The sequence below is a fragment of the Pelodiscus sinensis genome, chromosome 14, assembly GCF_052426305.1.
Source record: "Pelodiscus sinensis isolate ZL-2025 chromosome 14, ASM5242630v1, whole genome shotgun sequence".
Taxonomy (NCBI): Eukaryota; Metazoa; Chordata; order Testudines; family Trionychidae; genus Pelodiscus; species Pelodiscus sinensis.
In genome coordinates, this window is record NC_143065.1 from 40,444,836 (window position 1) to 40,472,538 (window position 27,703).

The following is a 27,703-nucleotide window of genomic DNA, read 5'->3' on the forward strand; positions in this document are numbered from 1 at the left end:
GTGTTTTAGCACGGAAATGCAGTTATTTAGTGCTTGTGGAAAACACTATTCCTCGGGGAAATAAAAGGCCCAAATGTAGTGAAAATCTGCTACCGAGCCAATATTACCTCAAACGGGTTCCCACATGAACATTTGAACTTGGATAGGAAGGGGCAGATGGAAGTGTGGTTGTATTCTGGGAACTGACTGGCTGTATCTACACTGGGCCACTTATTCCGGAAAATCAGCCGCTTTTCTGGAATAAGCTGCGAGCTGTCTACACTGGCCCTTGAATTTCCGGAAAAGCAACGATGCTCTACTGTACAAAATCAGCTGCTATTCCAGAAAAACTATTCTGCTCCCGCTCGGGCATAAGTCCTTATTCCGGAACACTGTTCCAGAAAAGGGCCAGTGTAGACAGCCCAGTAGTCTTTTCCGGAAAAAAGCCCCGATCGCGAAAATGGCGATCGGGGCTCTTTTCCGGAAAAGCACGTCTACATTGGCCACAGACGCTTTTCCGGAAAAAGGGCTTTTCCGGAAAAGCAGCCTGCCAATGTAGATGCTCCTTTTCCGGAAAAACTGAAAACGGAATAGTATTCCGTTTTAAGCATTTCCGGAAATTCATGCCAGTGTAGACACAGCCCTCGTGTAAAAAGAGCTTTTACTGGACCAACTTTGCTTGATGAAAGAGATGAGCTTTCCAGTTGCTCAGAGTTCTTCAGAGCTGCTCTCAGTGTGTATTCAGAGTAACCTTTGCTTACTTCAATGATTGTTTTTTTTCTCCCATAAGCTCTGCAGAACAAATGGAAATATTGGTATTGGGGTACATTAAAGCTAAAGAACAGCACAGAACGCTGAGAGCCAGGACTGACAGCCAACAAACTTTATGGGACAATGGGAAACTTGGCCACATCCATGATAAGTGGACATCTGGCTAAGTAAAATTATGCCGGACCAGAGAGTGCTGGACGAGAGAGGTTCATCCTGTAGTTACACCCATGCCATCTCCCCAAAGGCAACAACACTGCAAAAGTGCAGTTGAAGCCAGAATCTGAGATGAACAGAGTTGCAAAGAAGTCACCGAGAACAGCAGTTGGCCTACAGCATCGTGTTTATGGTAATTACACACAAGCCAAGAACCCAAGCTGGGTCTCAGATCTTTACTGGGTTTGCAGGCCGGGTGGTAATAAAAACATCTTTTTATTAGTGAACGGAGCAAACCAGGGGTCGGAATCACAGAGATGCAGCAAACATGGAAACTCCCCGAAGCAAGTTCCGTAATGTCTTTTTTTTCCAGACTGGACACCATGTTTATACTGTACTTTAAAAGCGGGTTCTCTTATGCTGTGAGCTGTGCAATTATTTAAGCTAAGACGGTTTTTACTCTGAAGAGTTTGACAAAGTGTAGAAACTTCCCCCCAACTGGAGCCCTGATCGTCACTAATAAAGGCCCTCAGTTCCGCTTTCTCTGGTAAGGCAAAACAGAGAGTCTTTTGCTACAAATGCCCCCTTGTTCGGGGAGCACGTGTGAAAGTGCCCCATGTCTTCTGCTCCAGCCTCACGCTGTGCTAGAACTTTTGCTCTCCAAAGCGACCAAGAAGCAGGAATGGAAGTGTCTTGAAAATACTCATTTATCTAACGACCAGCAGCACGGAGGCATTTTAGGACACAGATATGCCAATGCACAGTAGGGACGTACAATCCTGGTTAATCAGTTAACCAGTTAAATGTTAGGTTAACCTAGTGTTGAACCGGTTAACAGATTAAGCAGGATCCCAGGTGGGGGACAGCTCCATCGCAGCTGGAGCAACCGCCAACCAGCAGGGCTCCCATTCCCAGCCTCGCGCAGGGCTGGCTGCCGGCGCCCAGGTACCAGCTGCACGGGGTGAGCTGGCCCCGGCGGTTCTGTTCCCGTGTAACTAGGGAACCGATTACCCCTTCATATCCCTAGTGCACAGGATAAATATGGTCAGCATCTGTCCCCAAAAGTCACTGCAAAAGCTTGTCATTCACTATTACTCACGGAGACTTCCACCACCTCAGTTAAAAAGGAAGGGATTATGCTTTCACAACAAAGTAGCCTCAACAACCTGCTCTTCAAAAGGGAACGGGCAGGTGAAAATAATTTGCCCTGCTGCCCGTATTGATCCTGAGTCTGTATCTAAATAATCTGACAGCACACTTCCCAAAAATGATTAGCGGTTGGTGAAATTCCCGACACATAAGATTTCTGCTCCTCACACCAATGTAATATATTGAATTCAGTAGCATTACTCCTGATTTACACCCGTGCAATATCAGACTCCGACTATATGTTTCCCGTCAACACTGACCTTTCAGTCGTTCCTACACCCAACTCAACAAGATGGAAATCCGTAGCCAGCTGACTTACCTGTTGTTGTTCTTCAGTTTGATGTGACCAGTAGGTTCTAGGATCTGCCCGTTCTTCAGCCAGGTGACCTGAGGGGGCGGCTCTCCCTGGGCCAGGCAGGTGAAGATGGCAGTCGTCCCAACAGGTCTGGAAATGGACTGAGGATGCTGCACGAACTCTGCAGGGGCTGTGAAGGGAAGGAAATTAAAGCATGAGGAGCACTGTCAGGAGCCAGCGATGGCCCTGGCACTGAGCCGGTTTTAATCACTCGGTGTAAAACAACCCGAGTCTGTTTTGTGAGCGTGGCGAAGGCTGGCAAAAGAAAACCATCCAGCTCATCAGATCCATGATTGTAACCAACTAAAGAACGGAGCTGGGCTGGTTAATCAAGGAGAGGGGATTTTCAGTAACGAGACAGAATGAGGAGCAATAGACTCAAGTTGCAATGGGGGGGGGGAGATCCTAAGCTATTAGGAAAAACACTTTCCCTAGGAGGGTGGGGAAGCACTGGGTTGGGTTCCCTAGGGAAGTGGTGGCATCTCCAACTTTAGAGGCTTTTAAGTCCCAGTTTGACAAAACCCTGGCTGGGATGATTTAGTTGGGGTTGGTCCTGCTTGGGCAAGGGGCTGAACTCGATGACTCCAGACGTCTCTTCCAACCCTAGGTTTCTGTGATTCTATGAACTGGAGGAGCTACTGATGAGCAGGTCTAGCCACTTAAAAACACAATGTCCCCTTCCTGCCCTTTAAGAGACCTGGACACTTGTTTGTTTCCTCAGAGGCTCCCCTGAACCAGAAGGCCCTGGCTGTTTACCATGCTCTGCGTTAATTGTTGTAATACGCTGCGACCAGGCCCGTGTGGTGACGGCTCTTTGCAAACAAATCCTGCACATTTGGAAGAAAGTGCTGGGGCTTTGTTGATCCAAATGAATTCCAGCCCAGGGGTGAAATGCAAAAGCTGGAATAGCTCCCGTGTTATCAACATGTGCTGGGGATCGTTCCGTCTTTCTCCTTGTCAGTCACTTTGTACATGGCATGAAATAAGCTCCGGGGAAAGCTGCCCAACCAGCAGCCTTGCAGACCCATTTGAAAGTGTGTGCCCCAAAATATAGTGTGTTTCTGAGGACAGCTTTTCAGGGCCACTGTCACATCCTTCCACGCACTATGGATTGAACCTCTCTAGTCCGGCACTGTCAGGTCTGGCAACATCTGTGGTCTGGCATGATTTGAGTTAGCTGGATGGCCACTTCTCTTGGGTGTGGCCAAGTTTCCCAAGTCCCTTAAAGTTTGTTTACAGCCACCAGTGCTGGCTCTCAGTGTTCTGTGCCTTTCTTTAGCTCTAATTTACCCCTAACAGTCTTCTTGCAGCCCAGTGAGCAGTGGAAGGGTTGGCAATGCTGCTAGACAATATCGACCTCCCATGGTCCAACAAATTCTCTGGTCAAGTCCCAAGGGTGCCGGACTAGAGCGGTTCAACCTGAAGTCTCCCACCCCCTCCCGCCAGCCAGGAATGGCAAATTATTCCATTTCGATCAGCTGAGGGCAATAGAGGCCATCGCCCATCCCTTTGGAATGGCGCTCGCCTCTCTCTCAGGACTGACCGACCCACGTTCAACTGCTGTTCACATGGAACCCTTCTCCACTATCTCACGACAGTCTAGCCCCAGCGATCTAGCCCTATTAGTAGGTGAACAACCCAACGCTTGGTGAATTCTGCTTCATAATGATAGGAAGAGCCGACATGGAAGGATCAAAAGCGACATCGCTATGAACGCTTGGCCACCACAAGCCAGTTATCTCTGTGGTAACTTTTCTAACACCTCCTTCTTAAAACCCAAAAAGTCAGAAGGATCATGAGGCCTTGCTTTCCTGGTCTGTATTCATATTGGAAATCAAGATCAAGCGAGCTTTTGCCTTTCTGCTCCACGGGAGGTTTCTGTCCTCCCTGAGCTCGCCGTAGGACACCTGCATTACAATTTGACAGGTGTACCACCCCAGTCAAACTCCCCACCTGATACTTGCACTAGGTGCTTGGGGCTAGAAGTGATAGCTCCTCCCACCCCCGTGCCTCACCGGGTAAGTGAAAACACAAGAAGCCATATCTTTGCACTCTAGATTAATGTTTTGCAAAGAGTGTTCAGATGCTCAAGCGCAAAATATAACGATTATTCTCTCTCTCTAAACACTCAAGCTCTTCAGCTGTAGAGATGACTGGAAATTGCAGTATACGTGCACATACAGTTCAAATGAGCTGCATCCGTTTCCATCTGCCTGGCTGTGGAGTGGTCTGGAGATCTCTCCATCAGGCAGGGTTAGTGATCAGCAATGCTTCAGTCAGAGAGACAAGAGTGATGAGTGTTTCCGGCAGCACCATTCCAAAGATTCTTATTTCGTACGGCAGCAATGCCTACACACGCCAGCCTGGGGCCCAGATTTCTCAGCGGCAGAAGCCAGAATGGTTCGAATTGCAGCTCGGCTCACCAAAGTCACAAGCATTTCTTACTTTTCATAGGGTTCTAACAGGAAATGCTTCCCCTCTCGCCCCACGCGGCTCAGATGAGACTTAAAATCATTTATCAGACGAGAGCAATATCCTGGCATCCAGAATGCGGCCCCTGAAATGCATGCTTGAATAGCCGAGTTTATACACTGCAGTTACACTTCAAAAGGCAGAGCTGTAATATCCTCCGTATTGCTGCTAAGATCCAAATCCAATTGCAACCTGCAGCAGTGACGAGGAAGACAGACAGACAACAGGGTTGTGACCTGGGGCAGGGGAGTGCAGAAGGTTTGGATGGTGACCTGGGGGAGGGAGTTGGGGTGCGGGAGGGGAGGTGCCAGAGGCAGGCTCTGGCTGGGAGGCAATTCCCTAATGTATAGCCCTAAGTCAGAACATGATTTGCGGACAGGAAATATTTTTGACTAAAGAAAGGATATTTAGCGAGGGACGCGCACTACACAGGCATTTTCCAAGCAGAAGCTCAGTGGGTACTGCCATGAAAGCTCCACGTCTCCCTTTCTTGCCACATTTACCTCACCACACTTCCAGAGATGTGGGGGACAAACATCTTTCCTAAGATTAGTCAGCCAAGGTGAAATTCGCCCTATGTACAGAGACATAGCCCAAGGTCAATGATCCAATGCAAAGTGCTCCACTTAGGAAGGAGCAATCCGTGTCACACATAGCGTATGTCTACCCTACAGTGTTATTTCGAAATATCTAATTTCGAAATAGTTAATTCGAAATAGCTTATTTCGAAATAACAGGTCTACACACAAAGTGCATTTTGAAGCAGCATTTTTCTATTTTGAAATAGCGCGTCCACACTGAGTGGACATTGAATCGCACTTAAGGCTGGTTGGAACCAGTTCCAGCAGGGCATCAGGTCAGAAGGTACCTTGTGTCCAGGGCAGCCAGCAGGGCACCCTGGGAAGGGCTGGAGGCCCCCTATTTCGAAATAAGCATCTACACAGCGCTTATTTCAAAATAACAATTTCAAAATTGGCGCTATTCCTCGTGGAATGAGGTTTACCAATTTCGAAATAAGCCCTCCGCTATTTCAAATTAATTTCGAAATAACGGAATGGCTGTGTAGACGCTAGGAAAGTTATTCTGAAATAACTGTTGTTATTTCAAAATAACTACGCTGTGCAGACATACCCATACAGAATGGGAAGCAACTGTCTAGGAAGGAGTACTACAGAAACGGATTCAGGGGTCAGAGCGAACCACAAGTTAAACATGAGTCAACAATGTGACACTGTTGCAAACACATCAAACATGATTCTGGGCTGCATTCACAGGAGTGCTGTAAGCAAGACATGAGGAGTCCATTCTTCCGCTCTACTCAGCGCTGATTAGGCCTCAGTTGGAGTGTTGTGTCCAGTTCTGGGCACCGCATTTCAAGAAAGATGTGGAGAAATTGGAGAGGGTCCAGAGAAGAGCAACAGAAATGATTAAAGGTCTAGAGAACATGAGCTCTGAGGGAAGACAAAGAACTGGGCTTGTTTAGCTGAGAAAAGAGAAGAATGAGAGGGGACATGATAGCGGTTTTCAAATATCTAAAAGGGTGTTATAAGGAGGAGGGAGAAAAATTGTTCTCCTTGGCCTCTGAGGATAGGACAAGAAACAAAGGGCTTAAATTGCTGCAAGGGAGGTTTAGGCCGCTAGACATTAGAAAAACTCGCTAAATGCCAGGGTGGTTAAGCAGTGGGATAAATTGCATGGGGCGGAGGGGCGTGGACTCTCCATCACTGGAGATATTTAAGAGCAGGTTAAACAGACACCTGTCAGGGATGATCTAGACCAGGGGTGGGCAATAATTTTTGGTGGGGGAGGCCCCTCCAAGATTTTAGTAAGTGGTCAAGGGCCGCACTTTTCTGTAGAGAAGGTGAGAGGTCTAAGATGGAGGCAGGGTACAGAAGAGTGCACAGGGTAAGGGACTAGGGTGCAGGAGATGGTGTGGGGTCTGTGAGGGAGTTTGGGTGCAGGCGAGGATTCTGGCCTGGGGGAGGAGTGTAGACAGGGGTACACGGTCTGGGAGGGAGTTGTGACCTGGGGCAGGGGATGCGGAGGGTTTGGATGGTGACCTGGGGCAGGGAGTTGGGGTGCGGGAGGGATAGGGGTGCCAGAGGCAGGCTCTGGCTGGGAGGTGCTTACATAAGTGTCTCCTGGCCAGCAACCCTGCAGCACTCCCACGACAGGCTGGGCTCCCTACCTGTTGCAGCTCCAGATCACTTAGAGCTGCAGGCTATTCCCGCCATGTGGCTTTCAGCTCCCAATGGGGGGAAGAGGCTTGCGATGTCCCCATCCCCCAGGCCAAACTCTCAGCTCCTATTGGCTGGTTGTTTCCAGCCAATAGGAGCTGAGAAATTGGCCGGAGTCAATTGGCCGGAGTCAACTCCTATTGGCCATGTACTGTGCTTTAAACCTGCCCATGGCAGCTGTGTGCCTACGGATCCCGCGGGCCAGATCTGGTGGCTTCACAGGCCAGATCCAGCCCCCAGGCCGTATTTTGCCCAGCTCTGATCTAGACAGTGCTTGGTCCTGCCATGAGGGCAGGAGACTAGACTTGACCTCTCCAGGTCCCTTCCAGTTCTATGATCCTCTAAGATCTTGTCCACACCGAGTTATTCTGGAATAGCTACTGAACTTTAAATTCAAACCCATTCTTAGTCCAAACTAACATTCAAGTGCCGACGAGACCTCATGACTTGCACAGAAGCCTTAAGTCTCACACAGCTGTCATGCCGGCCCTCTGCAGTGGCCTGAATTTCACCCACATGAACAAAATCTCTCTCTCTGGGCAGAGAACTGTCATCGTGGGACAATCTGGACTTCCATTGGCTTTGGCTGTTACTGCATTGCAGTGATTTCCATTGTTATTACCCAGGGCTGAAAGTAAGCAGGCATGCCCCGGCGCGCACCTCCAGCAACAGCTAGCTGAGCTGCGGCAAAAGCCGACAGGGAGCTATTTAAAGAGCTGGTAGGAAGCCAGGTTGAGATAGGACAGTACCTATAAGCAGTGCTTTTTTTGTTAAAAAAAAAAAAAAGGTGCTGGTATTTCAGGGGAAAAAGTTGTTGAGGTCTGATTGGAGGTGCTGGTACTGCGTACCAGGCAGTACCATTACAAAAAAAGCACCTGCCTGTAAGAAATTTCAGTTACTTTTACCCATTACCTGGCTTCTGTAGCACCCTCCGCCCACCTCACAGCACCCACAGGATTGCAAATTAGATCCCCTGCAAGGCTTGATTGTCAGGGAATTGTGTATGCGCACACAAACATACGTGTGGAGTCACAACATTGTCACCGCAACATCAGAGACTGGTTTGCAGCCTGGCTGAAAGATCCCACCACAAGGGACGCATTTCTCCTCTCTGCCCTGCAGCCTGCCCGGAAGAAAGGCCACGGGCCTTTTTTGTGACTTTCCACCCACCCACTCCCCTTTCCAATCAAATTCTGACAGCGGGACCCATCGCTGTAACATCGGTTGCGGGCTACTCGTGGGGAGTTGCTCAGATTCTAAGGGGGTGGTATGAAAAGCTGATTGGGTAGCTAGATGCGGGGCTATTTGCTCTCTACTTTAAACGCTTTATAACAGAGTTTAAAGAGAAGCTAGATAATTTCATGGAGGGTAGGTCCATAAAAGGCTATTAGCCAGGGGATAAAATGGTGTCCTTGGCCTCTGTTTGTCAGAGGCTGGAGAGGGATGGCAGGAGACAAATCGCTTGATCATTGTCTTCGGTTCACCCCCCTTGGGGCACCTGGTACTGGCCACTGTCGGCAGACAGGCTACTGGGCTAGATGGACCTTTGGTCTGACCCAGTACGGCCGTTCTTATGTACTGATGCAGATGGAAACAGTTTCCGGGCCCTGTACAGATCAGGTCCTTCCCTGCGTAGCGAGCAGGGTGCTAATTAGTGCGCAGCCTCAGGTGAAATGGCTGCTGTGACACTTCTGATGTACCCTCATGCAGGTGACAGCACGGCAGGGGGCAAAGAACTCTAGCCGGGGGGGGGGGGGGGGGGGGAACCTGATTCAGGAGCAGTCTTTTAAAAGTAGATCGTTGCCAGTTATTTAGTGGGGGGAGGGCAGAAGGCGCCCGCTGCACAGCTGTTGGGAAAATAATTTGTTCAAGGGCCATGGTTCCATGCAAATTGCAAACGCAGGAGAGAAATTATTTCCACCCGATGCTGCAAACAGACTTGAGGCCTCCGTGCAAAACGCAGGAAGGAGAGAAGGGAAATAATTCTGCCGACAGAGGTGGGCATAGGAACACTGTGCCACCTGCGGCCACAGAAAACATAACGAGACTATCTGTGAGGTGAAAATCTCAGTGGTTTGTTCCCTTGAAAGTCTGACCACACGTGGCCATAAGTCGCCCTTCCCGGTGAGGGAAAAAAAAAAAAACGTAAGCAGGGTCGGATTCTCCTCTTAGCCAGTAAATCCCATGCACCAAAGTCGCTCCATTTTCTGCACTGGCCCTGCTTCCAAACGACCCCAGCTTGCCTGAGGGGGGAGCCACACCTTTGTGTGCACATTTGACATTTGTTAGGGAATTGGCGGGGGGCTAGAAAACGCCAAGCCCCACTCTTTTCACCATCAAAGTTGAACCAGAAAGCGGCATCGTTACTGCCGCTTCAAGGCCAAAGCAAAGTGAAAGGTCTTGCCGCTAAAGAGCAACGGCATAAAGACTGCAAGCCATGAGAGCGTCGATACAAAAAAACCCCCGACAAGTAGAGGGCCTACGCCTCCGAAAAGCCCCCCTCTTTCATTTTTTTATAATCAAAGAGAAGTGGAGCACGGTAGATTTGACTTAGGCGAGCAGTAGGGGGTGTTCCACTAACGGAGTTCATTGTCAGGCGCGTTTGTCAGGAGCTGGGGACGAATAATGAACCTAATCTTGGCAACCTAACGGCCATGTATTCCTGAAACCTCCTGCTGAAACGTCCCTGGATTCCAATCAATGAGTTTTCTCTCTTTCCCCCACCCTGCGACTTTTTCACCTCCCTAGATCCAGTTAATTTATAAATTAAATTAAAATGGAGGCGGATTTGCAGCGAGTGGTCTCTTTGTATTGCTTAAGTGGTGTGCAGTCAGAGCAGGACATGGTGGGGCCCCAGTTTTCAAACGATGCCTGGGCCTCCCCTACCTTCCGTGTGAGTGCAAGTTTGCAAGCGCAGTTCTTTTGTAAGTAGTTCCATGTCTGACTGCTCTGACAGGAGCCTGTAGATCAAAGGTGGGGAACTTAAGGCCCCGGGGCCGGATGCGGCCCCTGGCTTGTCTGGATCCGGCCCCCAAGGCTCAGGGCTCTCCCCCCTCAGCATTGGGGAGCCCACGCTGGCACTCCAGCCCCACACCTCCCCTTACCCCCACAGCTCCCCCCACGGGGCTGAAGCATCTATACCAGCTCCTCGCTGTGGGAGGAGGAGCCCTGAACCTCACAGACGGGAGTCAGGCATACGGTCCAGGGCCTCTGCCTGCTGGAGGAGGAAGCAGCCCCACATGCTGCTGCTCCCACTGCCCCCGGCTGGCACAGCAAAGTGCTGCCTGGAGGCTTCTGCCCACAAACTCTACTAGCCAGGGCCCCCCCAGGCTCTGGTGTGTGAGGGAAGGTGGGGAGCGTCTTTCTCCTCAGTCAGGGGCTGTGTCGGTGAGATGGGTTTTTTTCTTCTCACTTTTGTGTGGCCCCCGGCTGATTTTTCGGTGAATCAACAGTCCCCCATCCCCTAAACGGTTTCCCATCCCCTCCCCTATATATCCTTTTGCCCTCAGCGGTGCAGGTGCCGGAAAAGATGCCAAATGAGGACACAGACATCGCCCTGCCACCTGGCTGTCTGCCTTTGCTGCCCCTGCCCAAAACCTGAACCCTCTCGCCGTTCCAGGGAAAGCATATTTTACACAGGGAACGAGCCATGCGGCAGAACGCGGCTGGAGCCACTTTCTCTTCCCATTCGCTCTCATTAGCCGGTGTCAAGAGGGAGCAATTGGGACACTGTTGTATTTTACTCCAGGGTAGCCAAATGTACAGCTGTGTCCACTGGCCCTGAGCCAGGGACGCGCTTCGCCATTCAGAACGCCAGCCCCTTGGATGCAAACCGTCCCCGCTTGGCTTCCTGCTCTCGGCTGCTTCCCTGAACAAAACCAGAGCTAACTCCCAGCGCCTGGCTTCACTCGCTTACACTCTCCAGAGAAAGAACCAGGTTTGACACACCTGTCGGCAACCTCTCCCCCCCCTCCTCCCGTCTCCCTATTGCCTCTGCCTGAGTGAACCCCTGAGACCAATTCCCGCCTCGGGATGGCCAGGTGCCCCATCCCTCCTGTGAAAGAGCCCTGCCCGGCCGGTCTAATCGTAACCTCCGGCCTGCAGCCGAATTCTAGGCCTTCCACAGGGAAAGGCAGGGGGTGGAGCTGAGGTGGCAGAGAGCAGCGACCCTGAGGCGTTTTGCTTGCATCGGCCACGCCAGACCAGGCAGAAAGCTGCTGGGGGAAAGCACAGAGTCACTGCGCTGCCCAGTTACTGCCGGCCACTAGCAGCAGTGGGATGAGGGACAGGACGGGAAGCTTTGGCCGGGAAAGATTCTGGGTGTGGGCAGCCAAGAGTGGGCAAAGCAACACTCCGCCCTGGCCCCAGAGAGGTGCGTTTGCCTCCTCTCCCCACACAGCGCAGCCCAGAATCCAGGGCATGGCAGAGATAGCAGCTCTGCTAAGCGCTAGCTACACTGATAGAGGCTGGGAAGCTAAAGCGCGATCAGAGGACTGTTTGGAGGCAGGTGCGGTCAGATCCACGGGCCAGTAACTCTCTATTCATCTCAGCCAGAGCTACAGCAGCCAGGCAAAACCAGCAGAGGGGCACGGGCTCAGGTGGAGGAGGGTCTGGGAGTGGCTGAGGGGACAGGGCATTCACCTAGGGAGCTGCTGGGTTCAAGTCCCAGGAGCAGCCAGAAAACCAACACTAGATGCCCCAGAAGTCAAACCAGCTCCCACATGGGGAAGGCAGGATGGAGCAGTTACTGCAGCCAGTTGTTAATACCGGCGCCCTGTATGTCTCAAGCAGCAGGGCTGTTGCTTTGCTGTACGGGGGCTGCCCCAGCCTATGTCCGGGGAAGAGCCAATAGAAGTGACAGGGAAGGAATTGCTGCCTTGTTTAGGATTTAGCACTTCGTGCTGTTCTAGGACTCCTGCCTGGGGGAGCTCCAACCGCCCAAGAAAGCACAGAGGATTGTTTTGTCCCATCCACGCCTGGTTTCTTCCTTCGATGAAGGGCGCTTCCCCCAGTCGTTAACCTGTTCCCACTTGACAGCGGCTGAGCGTCCTTCTCTCTTTGCAGGGCTCTGGAGGAAGGGGGCATGTGCAACACTCCGCGTGTTCCTGCTCTCCGTCCCCACACCAGCTTCCTTCTGGTCCAGGTTCCCCGTCCCCTCTGCCATTCATTCTTGATGGAGCCTCTTGGGGATGCTTATTTCGCACTGAGCAGAAGTTCACTCGCCCCAAGCCCTCCACCTTAGCATGGCAAAAGGCCCGAATGGGGAGAAACTCATTGCACCCAGCACCACAGCTATATTGAAGGTGGCAACAGCAAACCTGTGGTGATGAGGCCTGGACACACCTGATTGTTGTTTGTGACGTGCAGCAACTGGCTGGAAAGCTTGATGACCCAGGATACTACGAGAGGCAGGGAAGCAATCACACGGTTTTCACGACGATTTAAAGTATGACATATGCATCACACAGCAATGAAGCTTAATGCCTTCTTCAGAAATGTTCAAACAAATGCACTAATAGGGAGGAATGCAAAGGGTGAACAGGTTACCCAGTAAACACGTGCCTTACTCGCATTCTTTCCAGGGCTAGCAGTTAACCAGTAGGGGTCCTGGCCTGGCCTGGCCTGGCCTGGCGGAAGCAGCCTCCACACGCTATGTGGTGTAATGGGCCCTGCCCGGCCAGGCTGGAGCAGCCCCCCCACCTGTGTCCCCCCAAATGTGGTGGAGCAGCCCCCAGCCTATCCTGTCGTGATCAATCTTCCGGAGCGTGATTCAGCATGTCTAGGGCTATGTCTAGACTACGCCGAAGTTCCGAAAGACGATATGCAAATTCTGCAGGAACTTGCACATCTTCTTCCGATCTCACTTTCGAAAGTGGAGCTTTCAAAAGTGAAAGTAGTATGGACAAGGTTTTTTTGGCATCCCCCTCCCTTTTTTTTTGAAAAGCCGCTCTTCCTCAAAAAATGTTTACGCAGAACTTCGGCGTAGTCTAGACGAGCCCTAGTTAAGACTCAGAAAACTTAACTCAGAGGGTGTCCCCATTGGTGTCCAGTACTCCCGCTTTTGCGAGGAGTAAGGGAAGCCAATGGGAACATTTGCTCCCATTGACCTCCCGCTGTGGGGACACCGCTCTGGGAGGGGGGTCAGGGCAAGGGCTTAGGGTGCAGGAGGGAGTACAGGAAACTGGCTCCAGGAGGAGGATAGGGGTCAGTGTGCAGCTTCCCGCTGCGTGGCACTTATCGCCAGCAGCTCCCAGTTGGCAGCACAGAGAGGCTGGGCCAGGCTCCCTGCCTGCCCCGGCCACTCTGCCCCAGAAGGTGCCAACACACCCTGTTGCCCTGGGGGTGGGGAACATGTGGCTCTGTGCACTGCCCCTCTCTGCTGGCACCACCTCCATCAGTTCGCATTGGCCACAGTTCCCCGCTCCTGGCCAATGGGAGCCACAGGTGGGGAAGGGGTTTGCAGGCAGGAGCAACATGCTGAAACTTCTCCTCCCCTGCTCTGCCACACACACATGGGCTGCGGGGCCACACTGGTCATTTACTGTAATGGGCCAGCAGCATGGGGCCGGGCCAGGACAGGCATCATGCTGATCACGATTGACTGGGAGACTCCCCAGGATCGACCAGTCAATCGCGATCGACTGGTTGGTGACCACTGGTCTAGGTATACTAGACTAACGGTGGCGAGATGGACTACATGACCTCTTGAGGTCCCTTCCAGCCCTATTTCTATGATTCCATACTAATGGGACTTGGGCTGAGACACCGCCCCCCCCCATTCATTTCAGGCCCAACAGCCATAACATGGTTAACAGTTATAACAGCCTATTTGCCTAGGCAGGCTTTGAATTATGGATCTAGAGTAGCCATGTGTGTGGCCATTTTATGTATCTACACACTGACCTGAGCACCCATAATGCAGGATTTAGACATCTCACTAGGGGGAAAAACTGGAAAATTTGGTCCAGAGTTTTAATATCAGAACAGAGGCTAAACTTCAGAAGCCCACATGAGGAAGAATGGTGGGAAACGGCACCATCACTGGTCAAAACATGACTCGTGCCTTTTAGGAAAGACGAGCTAATAATCCAAAGTAAAATTCTGCTTCCTCTGAACACAGAGGCTGAGAATCTGTATGGAGATTGACACCACAGGTGTTGTCTCCGACACCGGAAAGGAGAAATGGGGCTGACTGTCTGCAACTTCGGGGGAGTTTGAAAAGCCAAACTCTGATCTGAAATTTGCACATGTCCCTTTGTCAGTGGAGCTGATCCAATAGCTGGTGAAGTCAATGCAAATCTTTTCATGATGAAATTGTGAACCCATTTTTATGGAATTAATTTACAGAGTAAATGGTAGGAGCTCTTTAGGTGGGGCAAACAACACCGGCAATGCAAATGCCAAAAACGCCAACACAAAACATGGCGACTGCAGCACATCCGGGAATTAATTCTAAGCTGGAACCTGACCTTGCCTCTCCCCTGCTAATGAAATCAACAGAACTGCTCACATGAGTGTACGGGCGGCCGAAGCTACTGTACAAAAGGACAAAGCCCATTTCTGAAAGCGGAGAACAGAGATATCAGGCGCTGATTGTCAAAAAGGGCCTTCTAAAATGTGTTCTCAAGATGGACAGCCGTTTGCGAGATAGGATCTCATTTTTCTCCATAGCTTTCACGAGGCCAATGAAGCATGGAGTGGGAACACTGGTGACCATCTGGCCATTCAGAGCCCATCAGTTTGTTATGACATCAAACACATAATAAAGCACAATAGATGGTAGACGAGATAAAGAAAGAGAGGGCTTTGATTCATTTTCTTTACAGCCACTGACACCCCCGCTTCTCCCACCCATCCCATACAAACCCCCTCCCTTCTGTAGTTAGACACAGGCTGCTCGTCCCAGCCCCTCGCACGATTTTCACTTGCAACACGCCACAACGTGATAGTCAAATGTCTGTATTGGGCTCCCAGAAGAAAATGGAAACTTTACCGTGCAGGGTCTTAACAAAGGAGAGCAAAGCACTCGAAAGGGACAAGGAAAGGCAGCGAGAGACAGACAGAAAGAGTCTCAGACCCGAACCTTTGAAAGCGGGAGACGTCCCAGGCGGATAAGAAGATGGCATTAGACAGAGGATCTAAAAGGGAGATTGTAATGAGAAAGATAATTATCACTGAAACAGAAGAAGTGTTCAAACAGAGAGTGAGGACATCAAATGGGAAGATCTCAGCCCAGATTTTCATTAAGATCTTTGGGAGGCTGCATTACTTAGGGTATGTCTAGGCTACATGCCTCTGCCGACAGAGGCGTGTAAATTAGACTACCCGACATAGTCAATGAAGCGGGGATTTAAATATCCCCCGCCTCATTAAAATAAAAATGGCCGCCGCGCTGTGCTGGCTCAGCTGATCGTCGGCACAGCGCGGCAGTCAAGATGCGGCTCGGTCGACAGGGAACGCCTTTGTCAACCGCTCCTAAGGCGTCTCCTGTCAACCAAGCCGCCTCTTGACGATCAGCTGAGCCGGCACAGCGCGGCGGCCATTTTTATTTTAATGAAGCTGGGGGATATTTAAATCCCTGCTTCATTGACTATGTCAGGCAGTCTAATTTACATCCCTCTGCCGGCAGAGGCATGTTGTCTAGACATACCCTTAGTGACTGAAGGTTCATAATGCGAGTCAGGACTCCTGGGTCCAATTCCCAACTTTTCCCCTGACTTTTTGCACGACACTAGGCAAATCACAGCAGCCTCCTTTTGTTTCCAGTTGCCCACCGATGAAAGATGGACAAACATGCCCTCGTCGCAGGGTACTGCATCGGTGAATTGATTTATGCCTGGAAAGCATGCTGAGAGACTCATGGGTAGTATTATTTGTTAGCACTGGAATACTGCACTTTGGGCACCTGGGCATTGTTTTGGGGGCACAACACAGCAGCAGCCTGCCTTCCAAATCATTACGAACTTTGCTTCGTTGGTATTGGGCTTTCCCCTTCCACGGGGCAATTTGCACCTTTGAGAACTCGATGGAGAGACCGACTGTGTCGGCTTTGTCACTGATTGGAGGCGATTTCTTCTGAGTTATGTCTGAACAACAATCACTTGCAGCTTGCAGCAGGGAAACCCAGACCGAACAGAGCTCAACTAAAGCAAAAGATGCTGGCAAAGAGAGGACACAACCCTGGGGCCAATGGATATTTTGCCATTGGCTCCCACAGGGGAAGGATTCAGCTCTTGGAAAGAGACTAAACTCTAGGTCGAATGACCCAGGCTGCACCTGTGAATTCCAAACAGTTCCCAACGTGCCAAGAAGAGCTGGATACTCCTGCTGTGTCTGCATAGCCAGCTCCTCCTCGTCATAGACCCTTTTGATCGTCTAGTTCTCAATGTACAAGCCTTTGCTCCATCCCCAGGAGGCTGGCCCCGGTGGCTGCGACAGCACTTCCACTAGAAACCGAGGAACCGATCCTCCTCGCAGTAGACTCGTGTCAATCAAGTGTAGCCCCCCTAGCAATCAGTAGAGCAACTCTGGATTTGGAGCAGCATCTCTGAAATCGGAACCGGAACCCATGTCTTCAAAGCTGTGATTTTAAACCCTGCCTCTTTGTAATTAGATCTGCTACGCTAGAGTTCCTCCCCCCTTCTGCTGTAGCCGAAGAGGAGGCAGTCAGCAATCTGGAAAGCTTTTCTTTTTTGCAACTTTCATGAAATGCCGTCAACTAGCTGCATTCTTTTGAAACTTCCCTTTTCTGCTCCCCATGTTTGGTTCAATAGCCTCTGCCCCGTGGATCCTCTCAGAAAAGATCTCCTACCAGATGTCTCATCCTTTTAAATTGCTTCCCTTCCACTCCCCCACTCTACCCCAGTCTTTAGACTGTGTAGCTGCGTCTGGCTGCATTCCAGTCAGTCCCTCATTTAACGCTCCAAAACCTGAACCGGTCTGACTCCCGCTCTGAATTATGAGCAGCACTTTTATTCAGCACCTTTAACTTTCAAGCCGAATGGGGAGCATCCCTTGTGTCTGTCGCGGAGCGTGCAAGCGGAGGAAAAACATCCCACCACGAAACCTGAGCTTACAGCCATGCTCCGTTATTTTGTGCTACGGAAGGAAATGCTTAATGCCGGGGTTCCCTAACTTTTCCACTCGTGGGGCCACATCTTATTAGGGAGATTGAGGCGTAACCCCCTTCCCTCCCACTGGCAGTGGTATAACAACCTGGGGGTAACTACTTACAGGGAGGGAATTTCGGTTGCTTTTAATGGGATTCAGTAGCCTGGAACAAAAAGGAGGCACCTGCCCTCTGTGACAGGAGCATGCTCCATAGATCCACATGGGAAGGAATGCATTTACTCTGGGATTGGGATAAATTGGTCCTAAAGCTGGTCTCCCTCTGGCAGGGTAGCAGGGGTGCAGCTGTGATCCGAGCGTGTGGCCCTGCAGCGCTGGCAGGGGACCTTCGGGGCGGAAGATGAGCACTTTCCCCGTCACTAGCGTGAAAGGTCCAATTAGCCCGCTCCGGCAGGGGATGCGGCGTATCATCGGTCAGCAGTTAATGAGCGAGCTGATGAGCGCAGGAGATGCTGTACGTGGACCTGCCTGAAGAGGAGGTGAGTGCCTATAATCAGGGTCTTCCACGCTGTGAGCTGGGTTGCCTTTTTAAATAGCCACCTGGTTCTTTGCCATGGGGGCGGGTGGCTCCGTGAGAGTCTGAGTGCATGGTCCTGGCTGCTGGTGGAATCGCCAGAAGGCCCAGGAGGGGCGACCTGCCAGGGCTGTTGCTGTGGGTCCGGGGTGGAGCCAGGGTTTCCCGGGTGCAGGGAATTCAGAGCTCACCTCCGAATCTTTAGTGGGTGGCTCGGGGTGTATCCTCGGTTCCTCGTGCTGGTTTCATGGGCAGAGGGTGAAGCCCCTAGCCCCGCCCTTTCTTCCCAGGCCCCGCCCCCATGGGAGCCAAGCCACCTCCCCATGCCAGCACCACAGGGAAGTGTTGTGGCGCACAGCCCCAGCACCCCCACTACTGGGAGGGAGGAGGGCACGTGGCCCCAATCTCCCCGGCCCTGGAGTACAGCGGGTGCTTGGGGGCAGCAACACTCCACCACCAGGAAACATACAGTAGGTGTTCTGGTCAGAGCCAGGCTGGGAAGGCAATGTCTGCTTAGAATACCTGCCACCGCAGGTGGATCCCTTGCCCACTGGCCATCTAGAGCCACAGTGTTAAATGTCTTATTTGTACACAATAATTCCGTGCTGGTAACAGATGCCCTGGGGCGTGTTCTCGGTTATCTGCAGAGCGCAGGTAGAACGCAGCGTCGACAGCACGGCCAGCGTCCCCCATGCCAGCCCACCACTGCGACTCCACCCTGCCCTGGGGCGAGTCCCTGGTGGAGGGCAGAGTAAATCAGTCTCAGGCCCATTCAGCCTTCGGGCTCCCCGCTGGTGCTGGTAAGAGGGGTGCTAACGAATGACCGGGGAGTGTGGTCCCGAGACCTGGAGGGGGCATTTCAACCTGGTTCACAACCGTCAGACGTCAGTGGCTTCGGATCGCTATGAGTTCCAAGCAGAAAGGTTTTGTGTCGCATCATCAATCCCAGGGCCGTCTGCGCAGCCGCCGGGAGCTGTCACTCTCAGCTCAAGCAGACAGACGCGCACGAGCGCCGCTCAAGGCAGTGGGCACAGCAGCATGGGCAGCAGCTGAGGCTGGCCACCTTAGTTCCTACCCCGGGGACTGGAGAGAGGGATGTAAAATCCCGTTTAATTAGTAAACCGGTTAAACTGTATGTTTAACCAGTTAATTGATTAAACAGGGACAGGGTGGGGTGGTAGAGGTTCTCTGACGGGGCTGGTGCGCCCTCCCACCCCTGGTGGGCCCCGAGGAGCTGGGGCAGCCTCCTGCCCCCGGTGAGCAGCCCCACTGGTTAACTGTAGTAAGCCTCACTCTCTTAATTGGAGAGGACTGGACTTTTTAAACTTTCCCCTCTTCACCACTGTGCAATGCAGAGAACATCTAGGAAAAAACAGAACGAGCGCCAGCAAAATCCGCCGAGGGTCAGCTCTTTCCACAAGGCGCGAAAGAGGTGGAGAAACCAGTTAAATTAGTGTCACGATCCCACGGTCCTCTGTTTGTCTTACCTTGCACGACTAGCCTTCCCTGGGCAGTTCTCCGCACCCTGGTGCCTGGCTTGTTAGCGGCGCACACGTAGATCCCAGAATGCTGCACCGTGAGGTCAGAAATCATCAAGTTTCCTGTCCCCAGGACCTGGATTCCCTCTACACCGATGGGGCGGCCATCTGGAAGAGGAAACAAGACAAAACGACTGAGTGGGCCTGTACGCTGAACTCTCTAGCCCACACACTGGGGAGTTAGCCCTGAGAATCACACTCCAGGGGAGTCCTTCCACTGACGTCAGCCACTGGTAGCTCAGGCCCAGCACGGGGCAACTCGAGCTATGCAGGTGACGTGGAAAAAAGCCAGTCCAAGAGCCTCAATTAAGCCTTTGCCCCCAATTACAATGTGTTTCATTACTATCAAGCTGTTGCATTTTTATTGTGCCTTTGGACTGTGTTTTAAGACTCCACGCCTGACAAACACGGCTCTAAACCAGCACTAGCCCTTGCATGTGCGGAGAGCCAGCTGGTTGTTTGCTGGAGGAGCTGCCCTTTCATCAGACGTGAAACTGGAATCCACTCCCCTTCTTCCCTTTGCATTTAGAAAGAAGCTGAAAAACCCTATAGAACCAAACCATGCAGGCCCAGTCTTGGGGTTCTTACCCCACAGCACACTCTCTCCAAATATTTGCTCCTCTATGTAGCAAAACAGTTTGTGTGTTGTGATTTAAAGGGCTATTGAGATAGAAAGACAAAAAAGGAACCTTTAAGCTCGCTATTAAGGAAAAATTCCTGCCAGTGAGTTATATTAGACTGTGGCGTAGTGGCCCCAGAGACCTCATGGAAGTCCAACAAAGCCTTTAAACATTGCGTAGGTAACAATCACTCACTGGCAGGGGATGAAACAATTACTTTCCATTTCTATTGGGCCAATCCTGAGATGTTTTGCACCTGTGACGCACATTGATTTGGCCCTATGATTCTAGGATGGACTTTACTCCAGTTGGATACATAATTATTGAAGTATCTTAGGCCATGTTTTCACTTGCCACGCTGGAGATTGATTTTTTTGGCGTTTGATTTAGCGGGTCTAGTCAAGTCCCTCTAAATCAAACACTGAAGGTGGCTCCAGTCAGCACCAGTACTCCTAGCAGTTGTGAATGGTGCTGCTTACAAATATCCAGGTCTGCATGGAGCATAGAGTAATTCCAGTGTCAATATTGACTGTAATCCTATGATGAGCAAGCTATGTGCAAATCAGTGTGGAAATGAAGTTTTTGATATTTAAATATGGCTGGGTCATGTAGCCAGACAGGCCACCCCTCTGTCACATCCATCTTGTTTGCCCTTCTGAGGTGCCTGCATACAGGGCAGAGAAGGAGCAATAAAAATCAGCATAGTCTTTGAAGCCTTGACAAGAGGCCCGGATATGCTGGCTCACCTGACCCTGGGTAAGCTGAAAACATAGATATGAGAGAAAGCAATCAAGTCAATAAGCTGACCTCGAGGCTGCGAGAACTGCCCTGGCTGGCACCTATATTGATACGATCACACACAGTCGTCCCTGGGAGAGGAATATCCCACTGAGAAAAGAATGCCCAGTACTCCCAATTTAGTTCTCTCTCTTACAAGTGTAAATTAAGTTCACAACTCCCTTGTAAGAACTGGCGTCACAAAGACGGACCAATACCATTTGGCATCACAGATAAGAAAGAGAAATACGTGACCCCACGGGTATAAAGATGGGTCCAGCAGCACACTCACTTTGAGTGCCAATCCACCCTTTTCCTGCTGGTCGGGTTAGGTGATTGGCCTCCCGAGGTTCCACGGGGACGCCCACCTCGTATTTCATCTTTCCGAGGAATTGAGGGACCGATCCTGGCCTGACATGCTGGGACTGAGCGACGCAGAAGGGGGTAAAAATTGTACCCATATGTGTCCCTTTGTTTTAGTGCATGCGTAGAATAGAGCTCTTTAAAGATTAAGCTGTCACTTGGTACCGTTATTTTCTATCTTCCTTTTTCCTTTGTAACCATTTTAAGATCTGTATTTGCTAGCAGTTAAGAAATAGAGCAATAGCCATTGTAACCATATGATTTATAAGCTTCCTTTAATAAACCTGTAAATGTTTAAGCTTTTAACCTGACTCCTTCAGTTGCTGTAACAGAACCAAGCACAATTTAAAAGAACTCCAGCCGGTCAAAAGGGACAGATACAGGCAGACCTGGGCATTTGGATCGTGTCGCTTCCAGAGGACAGATCCGTAGGGGCATCTCTCAGCCTTCCCTAGGCTGCCCGCTGCGAAGGGCTCATGTATCCTAGCAGTCAAAGTCTGAGGTGTAATAAGCTCCCCCTGTGAACTCTGGGGCATCTGTCGGCCTGTTGGCTGCCCGCCGCGAAGGGATCCCGGTCCTAGCAGTCAAAGACACGGACGTTAAACTTCTCGGGGTGCCAGTCAGCCTTCCCTAGACTGCCCGCTGCGAGGGGACCTTGTGTCCGAGCAGTTGAAGACTCGGGGGTAACACACACACACTGCCCTGACCATCGACTGACAGGTCACTGCAGTCAAGCAGCTGAGACCCCATATTGGCCAGGTCAACTCCTTTTAGATTCCCTCGTTTTATGCTGCTAAGTATCCCCCTAGTCCTGCAGTGATGAGTGCCCACAGCCCACTATTTATAAAGTTTATGTTAGCTATTGATCTTCATGCTTCAGGGAGAAGGATAGCTCAGTGGGTTGAGCATTGGCTTGCTCACTCCAGTGTTGAGAGTTCAATACTTGAGGAGGCCACTTAGGAATCTCAAGCAAATCTGTCAGGGATGGTACTGGGTCCTACCATGAGGGCAGGGGACTGGACTTGATGACCTCTCGAGGTCCCTTCCAGTTCTATTTTAAAACAAAAACAACACTGCTTAGCAGCTGGGGTCAGGAAGAAAATTCCTTCCATAATACAGTAGTGCATAATTAAAAGCTTTTATTGGGGGGGACGGAGAAGACATTATCCTACCTTTGAAGAATTCAGAGCCAACCACAGTCTCACAGAAAACAAACTAAATGGTCACATTGGGCGATTACAGAACAGTCATTCTTCCAGCAGAAAGGGACAAATAACTATCATCCAACCCAAAAGCCGCTTTGCAAGCCATCTGTGCTATATTGGGCATCTACCAATTTCTTCTGTTTGTTTCTACTTGTGTTTAGGCATGCCATCATGCCATTTCTTCCTTACTCCAGGAACTATTCCTTTGACACCAAAAGCAAAACCCCTTATCAAAGGAGCCAAACCACCAAGACAGCTTTGGCCATGTCCACTCTACGCGGAAGATCGACAGTGCCGCGGTCGATCCTCCGGGGTCCAATTTAGCGGGTCTAGTAAAGACCTGCTAAATCAAACTTAGAGGGTGCCCCTGTCGGTGCCAGTACTTCTGCTCCTCACGAGGAGTAAGGGAAGCCGACGGGAGCATTTGCTCCTGTCGACCTCCCGCTGAGTGGACAACGCGGAAACACGATTTAAGATACGTCGACTCCCGCTACGTAATTAACGTAGCTGGAGTTGCATATCTTAAACTTCCACTGTAATGTAGACCAGGCCCTTAAGTCTTCAATAACAGGAGCACTAACAAAGGACACTAGTTACGAGACCAAGTCTTGAAAAAAAAATCACCAGGCCCTGCAGTGCATGTTCACCCATTAGAGCAGCAGAAATAAACCCTCTAATTTCAGCTGGCACCTGAACAGAGAGTGGTGGGAAAAGCTACTATAGAGTGAAAGACACCAAAGAGGGGACATGCCCGTAAATTTACAGAAGCATCTGCTGCCCATTGTCTTTGCAACGTTTTACAGGAAATGTTCAACTCAAAGGTTTCATTGTTCCATCCGGCAGACAGAACCTAGCCACTTCATTATTCACATTACCATGAAAGGTGCACAGGTCTCTCAGATGGAGAAAAACAATGCCATTAACTAACAGGATGGCTGGCCAATGTGCTGCCGCAGTAAATTGCTCAGCCATAAAAAGGACAGTAAAACGCGACCTGTCCAGTGTTTAATGAGCAATAAGAAGGGTCCGTTCCTTTTGAATATCATTTAAACCGCACTGTAAGGAAGGTCTGAATTAAATTCAAATTGAACTTGATTTTTAAATTAGACATTTTTGAAACCCATATTTACAACAGGTGTAAAAATCAAATCTCTCTTGTGAGGAAGTATAACAGGTGAAATATGTGAGCCGGCTGTACCTGACAGGTAGCCTGCATGACTGTATAAATGAATTAAGAACTAATACAGAAATGTGACTTGCATGCCAGTTTGGGTTATTATGCTACTTACCACATGCTACATAATTTAAACATGCAAGACTCGGGCTGTGTCAGATTCACTGTGTAGTCTAAATATCAGTGTCTAGAGGTTTCTACGGCTGCCATCTCTTAATTAGAGGAGTGAGGATTTGGGGAAATTTCCCCTGCCAGCTAAGTTTATCTTTTATCCAAACAAAAAAATAAACAAAGTTCTCCCAGCTCATATTCCCCATTCAAGAAACAAGGTGGGTAAGGAGAACTGGGGAAGGTATTGAAGAGCTCTGTGTGGCTCGAAAGCTTGTCCAATAACAGATATCACCTCACTCACCTTGTCCCGCTAATATCCCGCAACCGACACGGCTGCAACTGCACTGCATATACCATGCAAGCCACACAAGTTCTGCAGTCGCTAATTATCATAAGAGGCAGTGTTTGCTGGCTCAGTGCACACTCCGTCTCCCAAGGTCTGATGAAACTCAAGTGCTTCCGCAGCACTCGGTAGTGCAGACACTTCCTACAGCGATGGAAGAGGTTTTCCGTCTCCATCGTAAATCCACCCGCCTGAAGAGGCAGTCGCTATAGCGATGGAAGGAGCCCTCACTGCATCTATCCTGGGGGTGAGGTCGGCCTAATTGCATGGCCCAGGCAGAACATTTTTCACAGCCCTGAGCAACGTAGCTAGGCCGACTTAAATTTTAGGGGTAGGCCAGGCTGTGCCTTTAAATGGCCACACATTCCTTACTGCCCCGCCCCTGCCAGACACAGCAGGGGAAAACTGTCCCCGCCCGGCTTCCGTCCAAGGGAAACAGGAAATACCGAACATTACACATGTCCAGTATTTTGTTTTGTTTTTTTTTAAACCAGACCCAAATCCCGAACTGTCCAGGCAAAAACTGGACACCTGGCAACCCCAGTCTGCTCAAGAAAAAACAAGTACTCATCAGAGTGCATCTGAGGCACAGTCTGCTCTCCCTGACTCTGCTCTTTCCTCTTTCTGAATCTATGGCACTTCAGAGAATCCTAGAGTTGGAAGAGACCTCAGGAGGTCATCGAGTCTTCCCCCCACCCCCGCCCTCCCCACACACTCAGTTCTGCTGTTGGCCTCGGTGGGAGCAGGGCCACAAAGCACTGGAAATATTCAGGACGAGGGCACAGCAGGGATTCAGGCTCAGCATTGCCTAGTTTTAAGTGCCCAGTGGAAATCCTCAACCCCAGGTTTGGGGCCATGTATGGAGAGAGCTAGGAACCTCCGAATGGGATTTCCAGGAGCCAGCATGCGGAGCGGGGCGTTCCCTAAACTTCCCAGTATGAAAAACGGAGAGGGGGTGGCCTAGGACCTGCCCCTCCAAGGGACTTGGGTCCCAGCAGGGCCTCTTACCACCCAGAATTCACAGCCATGAACCCTCTCCTGGAGCTAGGTGCACACGTATCTACCCCAGTGGTGTTGGTATCAACACAGAGAGAGCACAAAAACAACCCTTTGTGCAGGTTGGGTGCCTTTCCTCTGAGGAGCTCAGAGGGCTCCACACACATTAGCTGCACCTCCCAATCCCCTGGCATGGTCGCCACATGTTCTCAAACCCATTGTACAGACAGGGAAACCCCACAGAGAGCTTTGCCTGCAGTCTCCATAAGTTACTGGTGCATCTAGGAACAGAACCCAGGGAACCTGTTCTCCCCATGTTAAATCACCAGGCCCCCAGCTTCCAACGGAGCAGCAGTTTCCAAGCTGTGGTCTGTGGGAGAAGATTTCAAACAGGGTCTGCACCTCCATGCAGAAGGTTTAGGGATCTGCAAATGAAAAAGGTGGAAACCCCCTGCAACAGACTATCAGGCAAAATGAAAAATATCCTGCCACGCCCAAAGTGAGGCCAGGAGTAACTTGCTTTAAATTGCTGCTGCTTGGCTCCCTAAGCTCCACAAATGTGAGGAGTCCTTTACATTATTTGGAACCAGTGAGCCACAGAGAACCAGTCCGACGGACTTATTCACTGTATCCTGTTTGCCGAAGCTTGCTCAAGAGCGAGTTTGGAAACAGCATTTCTTTTCACGGGGGAGAGGGCAGTGAGTTCAGCAAATTTACATGCAGCAGTCCCTTCCAGAAATTCAACCCCAACGGTCTCCCCAACAAGAAGCAACACCTTTTGTACCCTCTGAAATCAGCTATCCCTTCAGCTCTCTAACAATGTAATTCTGTGGATGACGCCATGAGACAGAAATCACCTTGTGGGCCTCCCACATCTTCCTACCTCGTGACCTTCATTGTCTGCTAGGCTGGTTCCTATCAGGTGTCTCAGAAAGGATGACTAGTGAATCAAAGCAGCACTGATGAGCCACTAGAATGGACCATAGTTTGGACAGCCAATGAGCTGTCCAACTGAGCAGAAGAAGAAACATATTTATGAGTCCCAGTGTCACATGGTTTATCCAGAGGCTATAGGAAGAACTAAGCCCTAAGCACGTGTGCCTGTCCTGAGAATTAGGTCATTTCCATTTCACTGTATGCTGATGAGATTGTGACAAAACAACACTATGAACCAACTAGAGAACAACAGGAGGAATACCATTAGGGACTTAAATTGCATGTTGGTTTTAAGATGCGGGTTTTGGTTGGTAGCAAAGAGCAGCTGGGTTACTAATGAATCAACACTGGTCACATTGAAGCTGGCTAGCCTCCAAATAGGAGACACTCTCAAAGAATCTCTTGGCAGCACACAAAGAAAGTTGTAAAATTTCCCATCCGGGTGGAATCCAGATGAAAGATCCCTGCAACGTGAGATAGAAGTTATTTCATTGTCCAAGGTATCTGTGATGCTTGTCCACTGTAATGGATTCTGGCTCCTAAGCAAATGACTGGCACCTCGGCGCCAATTACAGAAATTCGTTAAAACGTGCCAGGCGATATGAATATGCAACAAAGCGGAAGCCTTTCTTTGATAAGTAGCAAGTAGAAAGAAAGTAACAACTTTCTAATGTTGACCATTTAGATCTTTTGTGAATTCTTTGTACCCTGGCATAGTAGCCTTCTACTTTTTAGACACATGGGTCTTCTACTCCATTGGACATTGGGCACCATGTATTAGCATATTTAGAATACATTGCAACAGTTGACTATTCAGTGTGTGAAGTGGTGAAATTTACTCTATTATTTCTAAACACTTCAGGGAATGGGGCTCCTGTCAACCAGTCAGCCATCTATTGCAAGCTTCTGTGTCCAATAAGTTACCAATTAATTGGCTCCTACAACTGTTGTATAGTTTACATCTTGAATGGCTCCCTCTTTAGTAATTTCCTTCCCATTGTGTAGCCCTTTCTGACAACTTCTGTATAATGCTATCAGATAATCGCTGCCCTTTCTTCCTTGTCTCACATTTCTAGATCTCTTTAAAGAGTGTGTTATTTTGTCTCAGAACCTTTGATGAAGGGCAGATCAGCCGCCTGTCAGTGAATTTAAAGGATGAACTGATACGTAATATTGTACATTAAAAATCATCATTCCTTTTTCGGGCTTTGCAATGAGTTCCTTGGATATTTATCTTTGTACACACAGAGGTTCAGGTTCCAGAGTGCAGTCGTGAAAGGACAAATCTTATCTTTCTTGAACAAACCTAAACCTTAATGTTTTTATACGTCTCTAGGAACAAAATCCTCTCTTGAACATTCCACTTTGCAAAGCATTTCATGCAGAGGGCAACACCAGAAATTTTGTGCCAGAGGAATACAAAATAGTCCCAAGGAAATAAAAATAAATGGACTCATGATATGAGTGATTTTTTTCCCCAAGCAAAACTGGGTCCATTTCCCACCGAAAATCAGGCTGGGTTTGGGTGGCTTTTTTTTTTAAGTTGGTAAAGACAGGGCAAAAATTGGGCCTGTTTATGAAGAGAAGACAGGTTACCCAGAAAACCATGCAAAAATTCACACTTGCACTCATTTCTGTTTAAATCAATTGCATTTCATCGAAATGGCGTACAAAATAAAAATGAAGGGGTGCAAGGACCCTCAGAAAATAACCAAATCCTGCAAAAGTGAACTATTTCAATGGAGACTTTTTCTGTTTTTTTTAAATGGCAATAAAATCATTCACTTATATGAGGTTTTATTTAAAGAAAACTGAAACTGAGCCTAATTTAAGTTGGCTGCCTCCCTTTAAGACCCCGCTGCTGTATATTTTGAAGTTCACG

The 27,703-nt window shown here is 49.9% G+C and overlaps 1 protein-coding gene across 3 annotated transcripts in view; it reads right to left on the reverse strand.

Moving 5' to 3' along the window:
* IGDCC3 (immunoglobulin superfamily DCC subclass member 3) overlaps window positions 1-27,703 on the reverse strand; it is a 226,506-nt gene that overhangs the window by 62,768 nt on the left and 136,035 nt on the right. For all 3 annotated transcript variants that reach the window (XM_075896898.2, XM_075896899.2, XM_075896900.2), the window contains exons 6-7: window positions 19,246-19,404; window positions 2,372-2,537 (exon numbers count right to left, since the gene is read on the reverse strand). In XM_075896898.2, coding sequence (XP_075753013.2) covers window positions 2,372-2,537; window positions 19,246-19,404 — 325 coding nt within the window. The remainder of the gene's footprint in view (window positions 1-2,371; window positions 2,538-19,245; window positions 19,405-27,703) is intronic.